General features: G+C 52.3%; 1 protein-coding gene across 1 annotated transcript in view; it reads right to left on the bottom strand.

The window, feature by feature from the left end:
* HOMER2 (homer scaffold protein 2) overlaps positions 1–18,120 on the bottom strand; it is a 48,194-nt gene continuing 30,074 nt past the window's right edge. The window contains 7 exon segments of the mRNA XM_054588518.1: positions 1–922; positions 1,778–1,858; positions 2,545–2,655; positions 4,587–4,743; positions 6,203–6,309; positions 9,320–9,412; positions 17,139–17,270. Of these exon segments, the coding sequence (XP_054444493.1) occupies positions 734–922; positions 1,778–1,858; positions 2,545–2,655; positions 4,587–4,743; positions 6,203–6,309; positions 9,320–9,412; positions 17,139–17,270 (870 nt within the window). The 3' untranslated portion in view covers positions 1–733.

Here is an 18,120-nt window from a genome sequence, read left to right as displayed (position 1 = left end):
TTTGATTAAAACACTAAATTCTGTTTATACAGTTTCATTGAACAAATATTTATTAAGCACCTACTGTGTGCCAGGCACTGTGCTGGGCATCCTCACTGCGTGCTGTTCCCACAGCACAGCGATCTGCTCGTAAATTAAAACCAAGAAAAGGCCCATGGCCGCAACCTGACCAATCGGGGGCGGGATGAGAGGGGTGGAGCCGGTGCAGGCAGGCCCTGCCCCAGAAGGCCCTGCCCCAGAAAGCCCTCCCCCCGGGAACCTGTCTTCCTCCTCTGCACGAGTCTGCTGAGCAGCTGCTGAAGAGCATCTGGACACTCACTGAGAGGGAGTTTTCTATCTCCACGCCCCCCGAGGGTGCCTGGTGGACATTCAAATACTCTGGACGCTATTCAAAAAAAGGAGGTGCCAAGGATATTCACATTTGCCTTAGAAAACTTATCTCAGTTTGTGTGGTTGCAACACCTTTAGGAAAGATAGGAACGTCCCGCCCTGACTGCGCGAACGTTTAAGGTAGACCTAGTTCTGGGTTCCTGAGTCAGATCTTCCTGCGTCCACACAACCTCGAAGGGCCAGAGAAGCGCGAGGAGATTTCCATTGTGGACACGAGCGAGAAACACGACCGACGGCGCCTGCACTCACGGAAGCGATGCAAGCAGGAGGGCGCCCTGGCCCGCGCTGTCTCACGCACACACCTGGGCCTCCTGCGGGCCCGGCTCCGCTCGCTCGCTGCGCCCTAGTTGTCGGTGCCCAGCTTGGAGAGGCCTCGGCGGAAGTCGTGCAGGTCGTCGATCTTCCCGTCCAGCACCTCCAAGAAGTTCTTCAATTCTACCTTCAGGTGGCGCTGTCGGTATTTACTCTCCTCAATGTCTGTCTTCAGCGCACGCACTTTGTCCTCCAGGTTTTGATTGTCTCTCTCTGCTGCCTGAAGCAACACAAAAGGGAGGAGAGCCGGGAGAACGGCAATGGGAGTTGTCTGCTGAGAGCCGCTGCACCCGCCCTCCCGTGGGGGGGGCACCCCCGTGCATGTCTGTCCCCCAGCGCACCAGGCAAGGGGCATTTCAGTGTGCCCTTCTTCCCTGCCCGTTCCCTGGCAGAAGCGCCAACAGACACAGTGTATGGCCAGCATCTGGCCTGAAAGACGGTGTTCTTACACAGAACACAGAACTCGGAGGCCTGCCCGGGAGTCCAGCACTGACTACCCTTTCACAAGTGCCCAGCAGAGAAAATCAGAAATCCCAGCACAAGGCATTTTCAGCCCCAGCCCCAGAATGCTCAGCAGAGGACTGTCCAGCTCCATTCTGATAATGTGACCAGTTACTAACACCAGGATTCTGTGCCTGACTGAGGGCTCCTGAGGTGAGGAGACCCTGGGAGGTAAAGGAGGAGGTTAAAACCCTCCTTTTGTGGATCAGAATCTGAGGCCGGTTGCGGGGGGGCAGGGGGGGTCCTGCCCCAAGGTCATGTGCACGGTCACTGGCTGGGGAGTGGTGAGGTCAACTAGCACCCAGGCATCATGCCCTCAGCCCTTCCTTCAGCCCGCACGCCTCACCGCCCGCGGGGTTCTACAGGGGCTTCCGTGGACTGGAAACAGTTGTCTGCACTCTGCTTGTGGCACAGGGTACCTTCGTGTAAGTGGGAAAACCAGAAGACCAATGCCACTGAGCCCTCACCAGGGGGCAGAGGGGGCGTCTGGCACGACCCCTGCTGGGTATGAAGCAAGAGGCCTCGGAGGAAAGAGTAACAGAACAGACGCCCGTCTCAGATCCCCCGCTCATACCTCTAACTTCTCAGAGACGTATTCACACTCGGACATGAGCTGAGGTATGATTTCACTTTGTTTTCGGAGATCTTTCATCTCCTGCAGGAGAGAGAAATTTTAAGAAGAATGTAAAAACAAGTCAGATAAAATGTATTCTTGAAAATCCTCCAGCTTGTGCCTAAAGGACTGGAAGCAGCTTCTGGAACCTGTACTGTCTGCATAAATAATAACGGTGATGACATGAACACTTCACACACACCAGCCTCTCTGAGGGCGGAGCACACTGCGCGCATTCCCGCACGAAGCCTGAACGCCACCGGAACAGATGGTCGTTTTTGGGGTTTCTGCTTTGTAAAGGGGAGACTGAGGCTGAGCAAGGTTTGGGAACTCGCCCATGGTCTCCAGTGCCTGTGTACTTAGCTGTCCTGCTCCCTAGAAAATAAATGACTGTATGATTGCCAGTTCTCCCTGCATTAATTTGACGGCAGAATTCAACTTCTGATGACAGTTCACTAAAAAGACATTTCCAAGTGTTTGGTACAACGTTCACATCCCTCTTGGGTCTGAGCGACTGACCGCATGGTAAGCACAGTGAGGAGGCTGCCGACTCGGGCGTATCTGCGCCTGGCGTGACTCCTGGCTCTGCCTCTGTGCTGATGTCCAGGCTGCTCCCAGGGCCGGTCACATGCCCACAGTCACCTGCTGTGTCTTTGGACAGATATTGCCCCACAGGCCCAGAGGACACCGGGGCGGGGGGCGGGCGCCGTCAGAACCCGGTTACTCACCGTCTCCTTTTCTCGGAGTTCCGATTCCAGCACCTCAATCCGTATCTTCAGCTGTGTGTTCTTCTCCTTCTCTCTGTTTATCTCGCTGCATTGCTCTTCCAGCTCGTCAATCTTGAGTAAACATCACACATTAAGCAGCGATGCTAGTTTCCTTTTGTCAATAAAGAAGAGATCCCCACTGCTCTGTTTGTGCTTTCTTCTCAAATAAGCCAGAAATGAGCCCACTTAGGTCTCCTCAGGGGGCAGCCGCAGGACCGGCTGGCCCTTCCGGCAGGAGGCGCCTCTCTCACGCCCGGCAGAGCCAAGCCAGTCGCCGCGCCCAGCCTCCGGAGGCCCTGGGCTTCCGGCTTCTCTCACGGCCACAGGACAGATGTCCTACGCCTCTATCTGCTTCTCCCCAGAATGATTTTACATCTTTTTAATCACACCCTAAATGATTCTGTTTCAAGGGTTGAAGCCATCAGGGCGGGCAACGGAGCACTGTGGGACAGTGGCCACCACATGGGGCATGATGACATTTCAAGCGTTTGAAATCACGATGACCTTTCCCTGCTGATGCGCCCGGAGCGTGGCCTGCGGGCCTCTTCCTGGGGGCAGCAGGCGTGCCAGCTGAGCGGCAAGTCCCCAGTGCGCACCTTTTTCTCCCTCCCCAGCCTGACCCCTCAGGAGAAGGGCCACGGCTGAGACCCCGGGCACTGCCGTCTGATGGTGTTTTGGGGGACCACAGTGCGTGCATGCAGCGTAGACGGTAGGAGTGCCGCCTGAGTAACACAGAAGTGCCACGCTGATGGGGTCCCCACGGCGGCAACAGCTGTCCTCCAGGTGAGCACACCGGCGGTGGCAGTGGGGTCGCTCCCCAGAGGGGCCTGCACCAGCTCTCGGGGCATGAACCCCAGCAAGGAGCGGCTGGCGGTGCCTCAGCCCCGGAGATGAGTCCCCAGGGCTTCCCCGGGGACCCTGATGCGCCATTGGAGCACCGCCTCCACTCCCGGCCCTGCTCTTCAGTTCTTTTCCCTCAGGGCAAACTGGCTCTGCTTCGGGAAGGGGACAGAGGGCAATCGATCCCTCTGGCAGGCAGACCAGCCGCCCGTGAGGGAGCCTGCAGAGTCAGCACTTGGCCCGGCGCCCCTCGCTGTCAGCAGTCTGGGCACGGAGATGAAAAAATGACGCGAGGCAGTTTTCTGTGCCATCTGCACCGAGTAAGATGGCAGACAGAGCCGTGGTCTCCAGCGGCTCCACTCAGGGCAGGTGGGGAGACCACGGGGCGGGGGGAGGAGTGATACCAACCGATGTCAACGGGACGCGTGCCCCTGAAATCCCACCCTTACCAACCAGACGGTGTTCACAGCCTGTGGCGTAAACATGCTGACCATTAAAACACGGTCCGCACAGCGGCCTCGGGGGACTCTCCGGCCACCCCGCACTGCCTCCTCTATTCAGCCCAACCACAAAGAGTGTGCCTGACTATAGGGAGGACTGTGGCGAACGCTGAAAAATTCAAAATGCTCATGTGTCAAGGGAGGTGGCGGCAGGCACAGGTCGGCGGTCGGCTCCCGCTTCAAGGGCTCCCGCTTCAAGGGCCAGATTCCTTTTGTCACCTCCACAGTCACATGCCGGGAGACAGACTTGGGCGATGCAGGGTTTCGGAGCGAACGCTCCTCACTGCTTCCTGAATCTATCTTCCTCACTCACCCCCTGGATCCCCTTCCGCACCTCGGATCACCGGACCGCGGAAAATGCCCAGGGAGGGCCACCCCCCCCCCCGAAAGGGCCAACCCACAGCGGGCATCGGTGGGGGGGGGCTGTCCGCGAGCGGCAATGCTGACGTCTCCCACTTATCTCCTCCTTTGCAATAGGAATTACAAAAGTTGGTTCAATAAAAGTGATAAATCAGTTGCCGAGACGGAGGGAGGTTCAAAGTGGGGGGCGGCAGGCCGTCCTCCTGCCGGTGGGGATGAAGGCGAGGTGGGGGTGCGGGGGAGGAGCCCGGCCGCCCCCCCGCCCCTCCCGCTGGCCGTCCCCGCAGCTCCCCCAGCGCCCACCTTGTGCCGCAGCCGGTCGTTCTCATCGCGGCAGATGGAGAACTGCCTCTTCCACTGCTCCACGCTGGTCGCGGACTCCTGCAGCGCCGTCGTCAGCCGGGCGTTGCTCTCCCGCAGGGTCTGCAGCTCGATCTCCCATTTCTTCACGTTGGCAGCGCTGCGAGGCCGAGGCCAGACGGTGACCGGGATGGCGGGGGCCGCCCGCCCCCCTGCCCCCTACCCGCCTGGGGAAGGGATCCTGCTGCCCGCTCTCCCACCCATGGGGCGGCTGGGCAAACAAGAGCCAGGAGGGCCTGGCCTCTCTCTTTAGTGCAAACCCATCACCTGGCCGGGCTATGTTCTTAAAGCACCGCTTTGCAAAAGAACAGAATCCTTAGAGAAGGAAGAGAGGAGGCTCAGCATGCAGGCCCAGAGCCAGGGCGCCCTCCTGCCCGCTCGCCGCTGAGCCCTGACACGAGCCCCACGGACAGAGGCTCTGCGCTCGGCGCCCACGGGGCCCCCAGAATCTCACGAAAGCTCCTGGCCCCTCATGACAAGTTCCTGCCACCGACCTTGGAGCCTGAGGACCCTGGGTTTCACAAACAGGTGACGGATGATGCTCCCACTGTCCCCTGCACCCCCGCAGAGCCTTTAAAGGAACCCAGGTTGGAGAGTCGGGGAGACAGTGACGGGGGCTCCCCTGCGGGCAGAGCTGGGTTCCCACCACAGGCCTGAGGGACCCCTCCACAGCACCACAAAAAACCCGGGTTTTTCGTTGATTTTATGTGTTCAGTGAAGAAGTCTTTAAAAACAAACAAACTGGAGTCAGGTTGCCCTCAGGCGCCGTTTGCTCTGGAGGCTCCGTGTGTTTCTGTGTGCCAACTGTGACCTGAGGTGACAGGCAGAGCCCGCACGGGGAGCCATCCCTGCGCGCGGCCTGGCTGAGGGGACTTCTGCTTCTAGAGTCTTTTTAAAAAAGTAAATACAGCTGCATCTGAATAACCTGTGTTATCTTTCATCCCACAGCCTCAAGGACCTGGGTATGTGATAGGAAAATGTATACTTTCAGTTTCAAACAATACAGACTGAAAAAACAGAAAGTATTATTATCCGATTAATTTCAGGACTGATGACTGAGGACTTAAGCTGATTTTGGGAAATGGCTTCATCCCCATTCCTGTAATTCACTTCTCCATTCAACTGAGATTTCAAAACATTTATTTTTAGGGCTGAAACGTTTTCATTCAGGCAGCTCACTGTGACTTAAACAACCAAAAATAGTCCTCATAATCGCCTGATGAGTAAGAGACTGGCCACACTTCTGTCCTTTGAAATACCTGACAAACCCACAATCCAAATATGGTGGCAGGGTCTAAGGGTCACAGTGCTCTCTAGAATCTGAGGTCAGGTCCCAGGAATTGAGCTCCAAAGACAGGCCAGGCCAGCCGAGCTGAGAGGCGGGCGCCAGCTCACTGCGCTGGGCGGCCAGGCAGAGCACCGCGCGGAGCCAGCTGGCCTCCTGGGCCGGGAGACAGGCCGGTCACTCCCGGTTTCCTGAAACGCTGCCCAGCAGGGACGCTGTCTTCAGGGAGGCGCTGGGGTGGGGAAAACAGCCTCCAGACTTCACACCCCCTTACCTTTGGGTCAAAGCGATCTTCAGCTTGTTGTTCTCGGACTTCAGGTGGGTCTCGGCAGGGCCCGCGTGGGAGGCCTTTTCGTCGTCCGTCCCGTTGACACTGGATGCCTGCGTGGAAGACGGGGTCTCACACCCAGACTCCCGGCCAAAGTAAACTACCTTACACGTTACTGCAAGTCCTTACAGTGGCCGCAGGTCCGGCATAAGGAGAAGCTGTTTCTGAGTGTGGGACAATAATTCATCTGACCAACTCGTCAAAGACGATCAAGAACAAAGGACAAAGCCCAGGAGGGCCCACATGAGTTCAGAAGTCTGTGCACTTCAGGGGCAAGAGAGCACCGGGGGCCGTTACTCAAGGCCGCTGCACTCACACCTCCCAGATAAGCCTGATGCGCTTGGATACCTAGTGTCTGTCCTTAACACAGGCAGAAGCCACACACTAAAAGAAGAGGAAAGATTTATAATAAGGAACAAGAAACTGTGAGTGAGGAAAGAGAAAAACTATTACAAGCTGACACAACTTAAAAATCCTGGGGCTACAGAGAGTAAGATCCATATATTCATTAAAATAACAGGAACTAGATAGGGACATCTGCTGTCTCTGTTATTACTTAGCATTGTTATGAATGTTCTGAGATGTTTCTTTAGTAAGTCGTCTCACATGGTGGTGAAATCCCGTCTGGTCTTGGGTGAGATCTCAGCAAGATCGTATTTAGCCTCCAATAAGCATAAAGGCAAAGGAAGGAATGATGAAGGGACAGATGTATAAATTTCACTAAATTTACATTGCTGCATTGCAAAAAAAAAAAAAAAAGCCATATAAAAAATTAAAATGCAAACAAAAACCTGGAGAGATAATCTGCTACTAAATATTTGCAGATACTAAAAGTAAAACGTTAATACTGTTCCCATATTGAAAAACTCTTAGGAGAGAGAGCACTTATCTTTTAGAGCTACACACAGAAATACTGATGGATGAAACGACGGGATATCTGCGATTCATTTTAAAACTTAGGGGGAGGTGGAAGGAGAGCCAGATGAAGCAACTGGTTGTAAATTCCTAACTGTTAGAGCTGACCGATGGGCCCGTGAGGGTCCACTACAGAACTCTCCCTGGCTTTGTACGTGTTCTAAAACATCCATGTTAAAAAATAAAGTTCTCAGCCCTGACCAGTGTGGTCCGGCTGGTTGGGAGTCATCCCACAAAGCCAAAGGTCGTTGCGATTGACACTTACAGAAAACAATGCACAAATCAAATAACATGAAAAATATTAATCTGACTAGTATAGAAATACAAAATGAAAAGGGCCAAGAAAATAAATTTTTCTTCTGTTAAATCAACAAAATTGTGTTAATAAGGGTGTGGGAGGAAAAAACTGCTCTCCTTCATGCTGGTGGGAGTTAGAACTGCGCATTTCTCCCATTAAGTCTGCAGTGTTCATCAAAAGCTTTTAAAATATCCCTCCTTTTAATCCAAAACTTCCACTTCAAGAACTTATCTGCACAAAGATGTGCCAGAATGTTCATCACAGTGTTATTCATAGCAATAAAAAATTAGAAACCATAGAGATGCCCCAAATTATAGGATGTGAATGGAATAAGCTCCGACACAAACACACACTGAAATACTGCCCAGCCATTACACTAGTTTCACAAAGAGATATTTGAAGACCTAAGGAAATGATCAGGACATAAAGTGAAAGAAGTGATCGAGAAAGTTCCTGTCTACCCGAAGTCTCATATACATTCACTTCCGTAAATCCACATGGGGCACCTTTTATACAATGCGCCCAGGACGAGGTGGGGAGGCTGTACCTCAAGACAGGCCAAGCTCTGCCTTCAGGGAACGCCTGAGCCACCCACCTCCTGTCCCAAGCGCCAGTCAGGGAGGCTGACCGACCCAGGGCTCCCCCTGGCATTCTCTCCCCTCTCCTCTGCAGCACGGCGTGCTCAGTGGGCTGCGTCCTGGGGTTCAGTGATGGCAGGACTTCTTTTCTGCCTTTGCTGACTTCGGGGTTCATTTCCCAAGGCTCTGGCTCTAGCCCTCCTCTCCCCACTGCTTCCTGGTGCACCTGAGGCTTCAGCTATTGCGTCTGCGAGGCTGTCAATCTTAACCGTCCGAGGAGCCCAGGCCTCCTGGTTCTCTTCCTGCCGGCTGCCCCCTCATCCATCCCTCCCCCTTCAGGCCGGTGGCTGCCCCGGCTGGGCCGCTCTCCACCCCACAGCCTCCTCACTGGTCCTCTGTTGCACACCTGCGTGTAACCCTCATGTCAATTCCAGATCAACCGTCATAAAACGCCTCCAATGCCTGCTAGTTACTCAATAATAAATAATCAGATTAAAAACTAATGAATAATAAACTGCCTTCCACTGAAGAATTCCAGGTCTTCCGCGGTACCTCCGAGTGCCTCTCTGGCCCTCCTGGCGGCCTTGCGGCCTCATCCCCGGCCCCGCAGCCTCCTGGCGACCCTGCGGCCCCACATGCTCCATCCCAAGCCCGAACCGTTGCTCCTGGCGCCTGCCTGTCCCTGGCTCCACACAGAACCTTGGCACTGGGTCAGGCCTTCTGCCCCCCAGCACCTACACCCGTGAGACATCAGGAAAGTGGCGTTTTTATTTCAGGTAAAAATATGTCCATCTTAGTCATTCATCACGCTTGGGAAAGCACATCTCCTTCGGCTAAACTAGGGCTGTCGGAAGTGCATCTCCCCCGACGTCTGTTCGAATAGGGGGACGGGGACGAGGGCTCCCTGGCCCGGGCACAGGCGCCCCCTCGTCAGCGAGCATCCTCGTGCAGACCCCACAGCCCACGAGGGGAGGGGAACGCTGCCCTGCCTCTGGGATGGAAATGGTGGCCAGAGAGCGTCTCTCCGGGGCCAGGGACGTGCATTACCCGCATCTCAGCAACCGCTGTTTCCTATCAAAAACTCATCACCACACCCTGAAAAATTCAGGAGTCTCATAAACGCACGTCCTGTATGCCTCAGTGTGAGCAGGCCAACAGTCCAAAGGCCTTCAAAATGCCCTGCTGCGAAATTCCCTCTTTCCTGTCAAAGTGGCAGGGAAGAAAATCTCCATCACGAACCCCTCGGATTTATTTCAGGGACAAATCGCTCACCTGAGAATGGCTGCTTGAGGTTTCGATCTTCTCCTGCGACTGGTCTCTGGCTCGTCGGGAAGCCTCTTTCACCTCCTGGAACTTCTCTGCAAACTGAGCACGAAGGACAGTTGTTAAAGGCCTTCCTAACCTTATCTGTGGCTAATATTCAGAAACCACCTTTCTTATTTTGCATTCGTTTTAGGCCAATGGATTCCGTATGAACCCAGGAGAAGAACTTTACCTGAGATCAAAAAGGAAACGAGTATAAGGAATGCTTCTTCCAGTAAATGCTATCGGCCAGGGTCCGACCCAAAGCACCTCAGAGGCTGCTGAGGCTTAGTCGGACTGAAGAAGGACCAAAGCAAACACCTCTGGTTAACAGTAACCAATATGAATGCAAGAAATGAAATTCAGTTGTACCACAGAAGGAATCCGTGAAAAAATGCATAATGTCTCTGGAAAGACCCACGAACAAGCAATGTACTGAAAACCAAAGACATCCAAAGAGTTGGGAAGAAGGAACTGTTCTAGATTTTAAATGCAGAAGATATAAAATACCAAAAGGCAAAATAGCAACAAGTGACAGGTGGTCTATGATTGCACCTTGTTTTGAACAGACCAACTATAAAAACTTTCGGGCAACCATTGGGGACATGTGACCAGGGACTGGTGTAGAGGACATCAAGGAATTACTATTAATGTTATGAAAAGTACTAACAATGTTCTGGTTATGTTGGAAAATGTCATTCTTTTAGAAATAAATTCTGAGGTATTTAGGCATGAAATGCTTTGATGTCTGTAACTTAAAGTACTTCAACAGCAACAAAACAGGTAAAGAAATGGGGCAAATGTTAACAACGGGGCGATCTAGACATGGGTGTTCATTATACTATGCTCCCTCATTTTAAGAAAATGCGTTAATATTTTCATAATAGAAGAAGTTCTCAAAAATCCCAGGACAATCACACCAATCACAGGCTTACAGTCATGACAAGGCAACTGATTTCAATTAGCACGTACATTGTTCAAACAGAACATTCTGTGACAGACAGTGCTGGCCTCACAAAGACCGAGCGCCACATGTGGTTGCTGAGAAACGAAAGGAGCCTGCAAGCCGTAGGGCTGCTGACAACCCTGTGGCTTTTGCTAAGGACGCACTCACTTCTGAGCACAGGCTCCCTCCGAGCGTGTTCACAGGCCAACCGCACTGGTCCGCTTGGCAGGCCCATGACGAACGCTGGTGGACCCGCTGCGCTGGTCGGAGGCCGAGGGCTGCGGAGGAGGCGAACGAGCCAGGAAACAGAGCCCTGCCAGGCTTGGACAGGACAAGTCGCCCGTGGGCTGAGCTTAGGGCCTCCATTCTCTCTGTCCCCTGCCACCTTCCCCTGAACATCCCCACATGGTGAAGACCTCAGCGCAGCTCTCGGAGGCCCAGGGCGCATGTCTTCAGCTCCTGTGGACTCTTCTGCCTGGACCCCAACCCCGGCACAGTGGGCCCTGCCGGTGTCCCCCAGTTCTTGCCGTGGGTGCTCACACTTGCCCCTCTTCCCGCCAACCTTCAGCACAACCTCACCTGCTTGTTAAGGGGTTTCATGGCTTAACACACATTTATTCTTTTGCCTCTCACTGCTCCTCTGCAGGACAGGAATTCTCCTGGGCAGCTTTGAAATAATAATGGACCTAAGCGAGGTTAAGACTTGCCCAGGGTCAAGGAAATGGTAAACCTGAACTCAGGCCCACAGGGTCTGACTTCCCCATGATCGCCGTACGCACTCGGGAACCTCGCTGGGCCAACGGGAATGCCAAGCGTCTTGCCCACAGCAGTTGCTAAATATTTATTAACTGGATTTTCCATTTGCAAAGAGAAGTCCCTTTACCTTACAATGGAAAATAAAATTGTACTCACTTGCTCTTCAAAAAATATTTACTTATAAAAGCTTTAACTCCAAAACAGGCCACAGGAATCTTTAAGGCAAAGACAAGGTCTGAGGAACAGAATACCAGATATGGAGCCAGGGCCCCCAGTGACGAGTTCTGGTTTTACAGCTCTCCTCAGCTATGTCATTTAACTGTTCTCCTTCTCAGTTACAAAAGTGAGACCACAAACAACTGTCACGCATACGTCAAAAAACACATCCTACAGGACTTCAAGGTGATAGTGGTATGATAAATAATAACAGCCTACAGCATCTCAAAAAAGTGGAGAAAGGACATGGAGTTCATGGCTCATCGGGATGAGACGGAAGAGGGAAAGCCTCACCGCACACACAGCGACCCTCGGCACTCTTGCTGCCGTCCGTGTACAAACGGGCATGGCAGTGTCACACTGGGACTGGACACAGGCAGTGTGATGCCAGTGCTGGACGCTACGGCGCCCCATGATACGCCTGCCTAACTGCTACCTGAGCTAAGCTGTCCAAACCTGGCCTTCTAAGAGTAGGCAAATGAACCACTCTGAACCTTGGCTTCCTCATCTCTGAAACGTGAGTGACAACACTGCCCCGCAGGTCACTGCAGGATGGGAGATGGGCTTTGCTGGGCATGTGACAGGTTCAGCAAGGGGGAGCAAGGCTTTGCTGGCCTGGATCTGCCTCCTTTCTCCATGTGGATATGATGGCTCGGGCCTTAAAAACATGAACGGTGGTAAATGAGCTCCACAAAAGGGCAAATGCATTCATTCAGGAGAATCTACTAGTTTCTCTATGTGCTGGGGACTCTGAAAGAGTTGGTTCCTGGCCTCTAAGGGACTTCAAGTCTGTGGAAGATTATGTTTTTCATTCAAGTGGGTGATAATTTTTAAAAGTCATAAAACAAACATAAAATGTAATGAAGCAGGATAAACCCAATCAGATAAATTTTTTTAAAAATTGTCACTTAGAAAGATGTGGTATTAGCACATGTATAATAGAAACAGGCCCTACATTTACATAAAATTTAGCTTATGACAAAGGAAAAATAATAAGTTAATGGAGAAAATTATTCAACATACAATTGAAATAACTTTGGTAAGCTGGGGCAAAATGAACTTAAATCCTTACCAATGGGTTAAAGGGATGAGTAGTTTCAAAAACTCAAACCTTAAAAAACCTGCATGCAAACAGAATTGAACATGTATCAAAATTCCGCTGAAGAGATGAAAGGGTAATTTTCTAAACTTGGGAAAAAAAATTTAAAAAAAAACACATAGGTGACAGATTTGATGCCATAACCATTGAAAGCTTTTGACTCTAAAAGGAGAAAGACTCACGGGGAAGAGAAACACGCCTGGGGAGACATGGCAGCTCCAGTAAGACGACAGGAAAGGGGCCGTTATCCTCCGCACAGGAAGGGTTTGTGCAAATTTCTGGTTTTAAACTGTAAGAGAAGCCTTATTTAGAAAGCCACAGAGGTAGTAGAAGGGAGCCAGCTGGGCTGCGTAGGCTCAGGAAACAAGTTAGAGAAGCAGAAGAAAGGGCCCTGGGGCTTAGGAGAGGGGAAGGCAACGGTAAGGCGCCCAGGGGAAGAAGAGGGCGACGGGAAAGGCGCGGGCGCGCTCCCAAGAGAGGGAGCGCACCGTGGGTGTACGCACCGAAAGGGAGACCGTGAAAACCCCAACAGAGAAACGGCCAAACTCCTGAATAAAAAATACAAAGTAAGCAACTTATAGAAAAGATTGCTCAGCCGTGCTGAAAATGCAAATCAAAATAATGAGGTCCCATTCTTTGCCTGCTACAGTAGCAACCACTAAGTACAATTATAATACTCGGTGCTGGCAAGGTACTTCCGTCAGCTCTACGTACAGCCCCCTGAGAAGCAATTTGGAAAGATGTATCATGAGCCGAAAAAATACTCATGCCCGCTGACCTAGTGATAACACTTCTGGGAAACGAGGCTATGATAATAATGGAGAATATGAAAAAAGGCCTTCGATCGATTAAGATCTGAGATTTATTGGTAATAATTAAAAATTGGAAGCAATCCACACACCCGGAGAGACGCTCCCCGCACAGCCTCCAACGGCTCGAAGAGAAGCGCTTGTCCCTGAGAGGTGCCCGATGGCTTCCCTCTGCCAAAGCATCCCCCCCTTATTAATAAGAAAGCACCTGTGTGCTTATACATTTAGAAGGTATAGCTTAGAAAAAAGCATTTTAAACCTATAGTCCCATCACCCGGATATAAACAGTAACCGCATAAACTTCTGATATTTTTCTATCTGTAACTATCCCTCTGTTACACATATTTCTTTTTAAAATGAATTTATATTGTATCTCATTTTATAGCTACTTTCAAAACTAACAGTATGGCATTAGTATTCCCATGCAATTACACGATCTTCTATTAGATCATCTGGATTGCTGTACAGGATTATCCTGAAGGACATGCTGGAGTCTATTTAGCTAATTTCCTGCTGCTGGACATTTAGGGTGATTTGGGTTTTTGGGTCTGTTATAAATGATGCTGCAAGGAAAACCCTCATGGCTAAATCTCTGTACTCAGTTATAATTATTTCCTTAAAATAGATTCCTGTAAACAAAACCCATGGATAAAAGGATATTCAAACCACAAAGGTTTCTGAAATGCAGGCCAAATTCTCATGTTTCACTTATTAGGATCATTTTCTGCTGCGGTAATGTAATAATTTTAATCAAAATAAAAATCATGATTATCATCATAGGAAATGAAAGGGTACTACTTTATTTTATTTGTGGCTTTTTGGGCCTTGGCCACTGAAGACACTATGGCAGACATTACTGAGTTGCTTAGTCAAAGTCCATTTCTTTTTTTCCCCTTTAGCTTCACAGAACCTCAGATTTCTCTGGAGCAGGAAATGTCCTAGGTGACAAAGAATGAGAACTGGTCTAAGCTGATCGTGGCAACCCAAGACCGGCAATGGGACCCACAGAGAAGTCTGTCTGTCAAGGCAGTTTCCAGGGAAGCTGGTGTGTTACCACCCTTCTCCCTCCTTCCTCTTGCCATGAATGCAGGGACAGAGCGGGAGAAGTCATCTTATCATCATGAGGGAAAGGCCGGTAAAGAGAAACAAACAGAACACACAGAGTCCTCAGACCCAACGGCTAGGAGCCACTGCGCGAATGCCGGCAACCACGTGCCTCCCGGCTTCTCTTCTGCATGGAAAGAGCAGCTCTCTCTGCTTAGGCATGTGAATAGTTTCAGTTACCTGCAGCCTAAGCATTATAACTAAAACATCGAAAGCATCAATACCTCCCCCTTTAAAAATGGCCCTTAAGTTAGGAGACAGGAAGGTATGAACCAGGGCAACTTTCTTACAAGAACACCGACTTAAAGTGAACATGAGCAGCCCTGTGTGGCGTGGCTCAGGGGGTTGGGTGGGGTGGGGTGTTGTCCCCCAAAGCGAAAGGTCACCAGTTTGACTCCTCTAAAGACTGAAGAAATTGTTCCAGGCAGCCAGCACATGCCCGGTCCCTGGCTGGGAGACATGGGAGAGGCAGCTGACCCATGTTTCTCTTGCACATCAATGTTTCTCTCTCTTTCTCCCTCCCTTCCCCTCTCTCTTAAAATAAACAAAATCTTTAAAAAAATAAATAAAAAATAAAGTGGACACGAGGGTACACATCTGAATGACAGAGGAAACAACTGGAATGCGTCGAAAGCAGACGCCAGCGTGTGCCGGGCTCTGAAGGACCCCCCGCGCAGCACGGGCACCCCTGTCTGCGTCCACCCCTTCGCGGCAGACGGCGCTCCTTCCGTCAGCCCCGGGTGTGCAGCCAAGCCCCCGCGGGGACCTCTCACGGTCAGGCGCCGGAACAACCTGAACTCGAACCCCTGGCTCGCTCTCACAGCTGGTCCTCCGTCCGCAGGCCCCCTCCTCTTGTCGGAACACGCACGTGCCCCTCGGCCTTCTTCAGGAGGCTGAGCTCTCACGTCCTCCCCCGTGGGTGGGCAGGCGAGTCCCGGGTTACCTCGGGGAATACGTTGCCGCTATTATTTTTGGAAAGCCCGTCTAAAGAGCAGAGGGTGTCCCTGGAATACGTGCTGGCTTGTGGTGGGAAGCGGTCCTTATAATGGAAGCAGTAAAGATCAAAGAATCTATTTTCTTTCTGGGGGGTGGGGAGAGAAGTGTGACTAAACGTTCTTAAATGAGAATATCCACACCAGTGTTCCTTTTTCTAGTGCAGTTTTAGTGTTTGAGTACCAAGTCCCCTTTCAGGTCTGTGGGTGGCTGCTCTGTGGAGTCAGGAATATCAGCCGCAGCTGTCCCCTCAGCAGCCTGCCTTGGGAACCCTTGAAGCCCATGTTCCCCTTTGCTGGTTAATTGCCACTTGCCGAGACTGCCAGCCTCACTTCGTGACAATTTATCAGCATGTGGTTAATCGTTCTCTTCAAAGAGAAGGGAAGAGTTGATTGGAAACATTCTGAACCAAGGAGACATCTGAGTGCTTATCTGATAAGTCTTTGACAATGGCAGGCCTCAGCCACGGAGGTAGGTGGAGTGACTCAGGAGGACAGGCGCTCATCCTTAAGGACAGGACATTTTCTCCTGTCGGGGAGAGATTGCAGTGGCCGCGCTTGGAAGCAGGCGCAGCTTACGGCCTCTCCAGGGCTCAGAGCACAAAACCCTGAGCTCTCACCAGGTGCTCGGACTTCTGTTTTGAGTTCTTCCTTCACTCTAGTCTTTTCATTGAAACTTCCCCCTTTATGCTTCCTACTTGGATTCCTCCAAAGAATGAAGAAATTGTTCTGGGCAGCCAGACATGATTCTCTCAGGCCATCCTGGGTGTCTGTGAACTCAGGCCCTGGGCGGGACCCAGGGCGTGTGACCTGAGGTGGCCCAGCTAGGACCTCGTCTCTGACAGGGGCACCCCTCTCGCCCTTCCTAGGGGTCTGGGGCTCCCACCCAGCCAGGCTGACATGAGGCTGGTGTGGGAAGGGGCCCCTTGGCAGGGGAGGGACTGCCTCACCCCCGCCTCCCCCCACCAGGCACTAATTTGGATGGAAAGGTACCGGCAATCCTCACAGCCCACTTCAGACAGAGGCTCTGGTAGCATTTTTTCAAGAAATCACCACCATACTTCATGTATATTTCCCCCGATTCTCTTCATTTCAAAAAACAGCATCGCTTTCCTCCCCGAGGTCTGGATTTTAAACTCTCCCTTGGATTTCCTGAGCTACTCTGACATTCTTCCAACAAGTTCCCATGTCACACAAACGAGCCAGTCTTGCTTTCAATGAATACATTCTTAATAGCTACAGCGGGCCCTTCAAGCATCCTCAAAGGAAGCCTACTTTCCTAAAACAAGCTTTCGGCTTCTCCCATCAACTGGGGGAGGCCTCTCGAGAGACTGTCAGTTTGTCCCCTCGGGCCTTGCGACCTCCAAGGCCATGGTCACGCATCAGGCGCTCCTCCACACCTCTGACCACCTGCGCGGTGTGTCCTGGATCCCACAGGCGCGAGCAAGGCTATGAACCCCCTCCCTGGGAAAGAGCAACACACACACAAAACGCCGTGTGACCTCTAAATGGTGTGGGTTGGAACTGCTAGTAGGTGTCACCCTTCTCCCTGTCCCTAGGGCTCCAGCGAGAGTCAGCGACGTGGACGGCCCCAGGGTACAGCGGCCGACACGTGGGGCAGCAGTGGCCGTCGGAGCTGCTTCCTGGTGCTGCCACCTCAGGCTCTGAGGCAGCCTTTGTCAGCTGTGCTCTCCTTCCCCACACGGCGTCTCCATCTCGAGGAGCCTGGAGTTTCCTAAAGCTCGTCTGGCCGGCAGCCCAGCGGTGCCCGGGGCGGGACTGCAGGCAGAGAGGAGCCCTCCTCCCCAGGGCACGGCTCAGCCCCTCAGCGCACGCCCCACACTGCGGAAAGGACCACGTTCATTACCTTTGTCAGCTGCTGCTCTGACGAAAATCCCAAACCGAACACCGTGTTGGCTCTGCTGTCAGCCCACTGCCCAAACTTCTGCGACGTCTTGGTGAAGGTCATGTTGGGTGTGATTGTGCTGTTTATAATCACCTGCAGGAGACCAGACCAGAGAGCAGAACGGTGAACGCTGCGTCGGACGCCAGAGGGGCTCCTCCAGAGTCTGGGGCTGGCCAGGCCAGGGCCTAACGCTTAAAGCAGGGGCCGCCGGCCTCCGGACTCTGTTCATCCCTGTGACTTCTTCCTCTGCGGGCACCTCCCGTGACGGGGGGCCGGGTCAGAGACTCAAAAACAGACTGTCAGACTACAGTAAGACCTTACATGTTCCCCATGGGAAAAAGTCTCTCCTAAGTATAGTTTCCAAAACTGCTTTTTATTTCCCCAAAGCTGCCATGTCACATGTTCTCTGAAAAAAAAACATGTACCTTTTTAAGTACTTGGTGCGCCAGTGCCCTGCTCAACCAACCTAAAGTCTCCATAAGCAATTGGGGCTTGCTGCCTCCCAACAGGAAGGAAAGGATACACCCCAAAAGGGACAATTTTTGGAGGGCTGGTTTACAGAGAGACTATTCACACAGGTGTGGGCTGGGTGTAGGGAGCTGTGAGGGACTGTGTAGGGACCTCGCGCTGGCCATGACTCCTCATTGGCCTAAAGGTAGAGACCTCACAGGAGGGGAGCCAGCGAAAGAAACACCTCGCCTCCCTCCCTCTGATCTCCTGCCATCAGCCAGACCCAGCCAGAAGCCAGAGGCCCTGGGGACACAGCGAAGCAGCCTGCAGGTCAGCCCCTCAGTGGCCAGAGCAGGGTGCGGGGGGGCGGGGAATGGACCTGGAGGAGGAAGCGGACCACATCCAGCACACAGGGCATTCGTTCGTCCAGCACACACTTCCCGAGCATCTGCTGTATGCTAGGCATTCTGCCAACCAAAGGCACAAAGATGAA

Source organism: Pteronotus mesoamericanus, unplaced genomic scaffold (assembly GCF_021234165.1).
Source record: "Pteronotus mesoamericanus isolate MK-2021 breed Mesoamerican mustached bat unplaced genomic scaffold, CSHL_Meso_final contig_1242, whole genome shotgun sequence".
NCBI classification, from domain to species: domain Eukaryota; kingdom Metazoa; phylum Chordata; class Mammalia; order Chiroptera; family Mormoopidae; genus Pteronotus; species Pteronotus mesoamericanus.
This window is presented reverse-complemented; position numbering and strand designations above follow the sequence as displayed.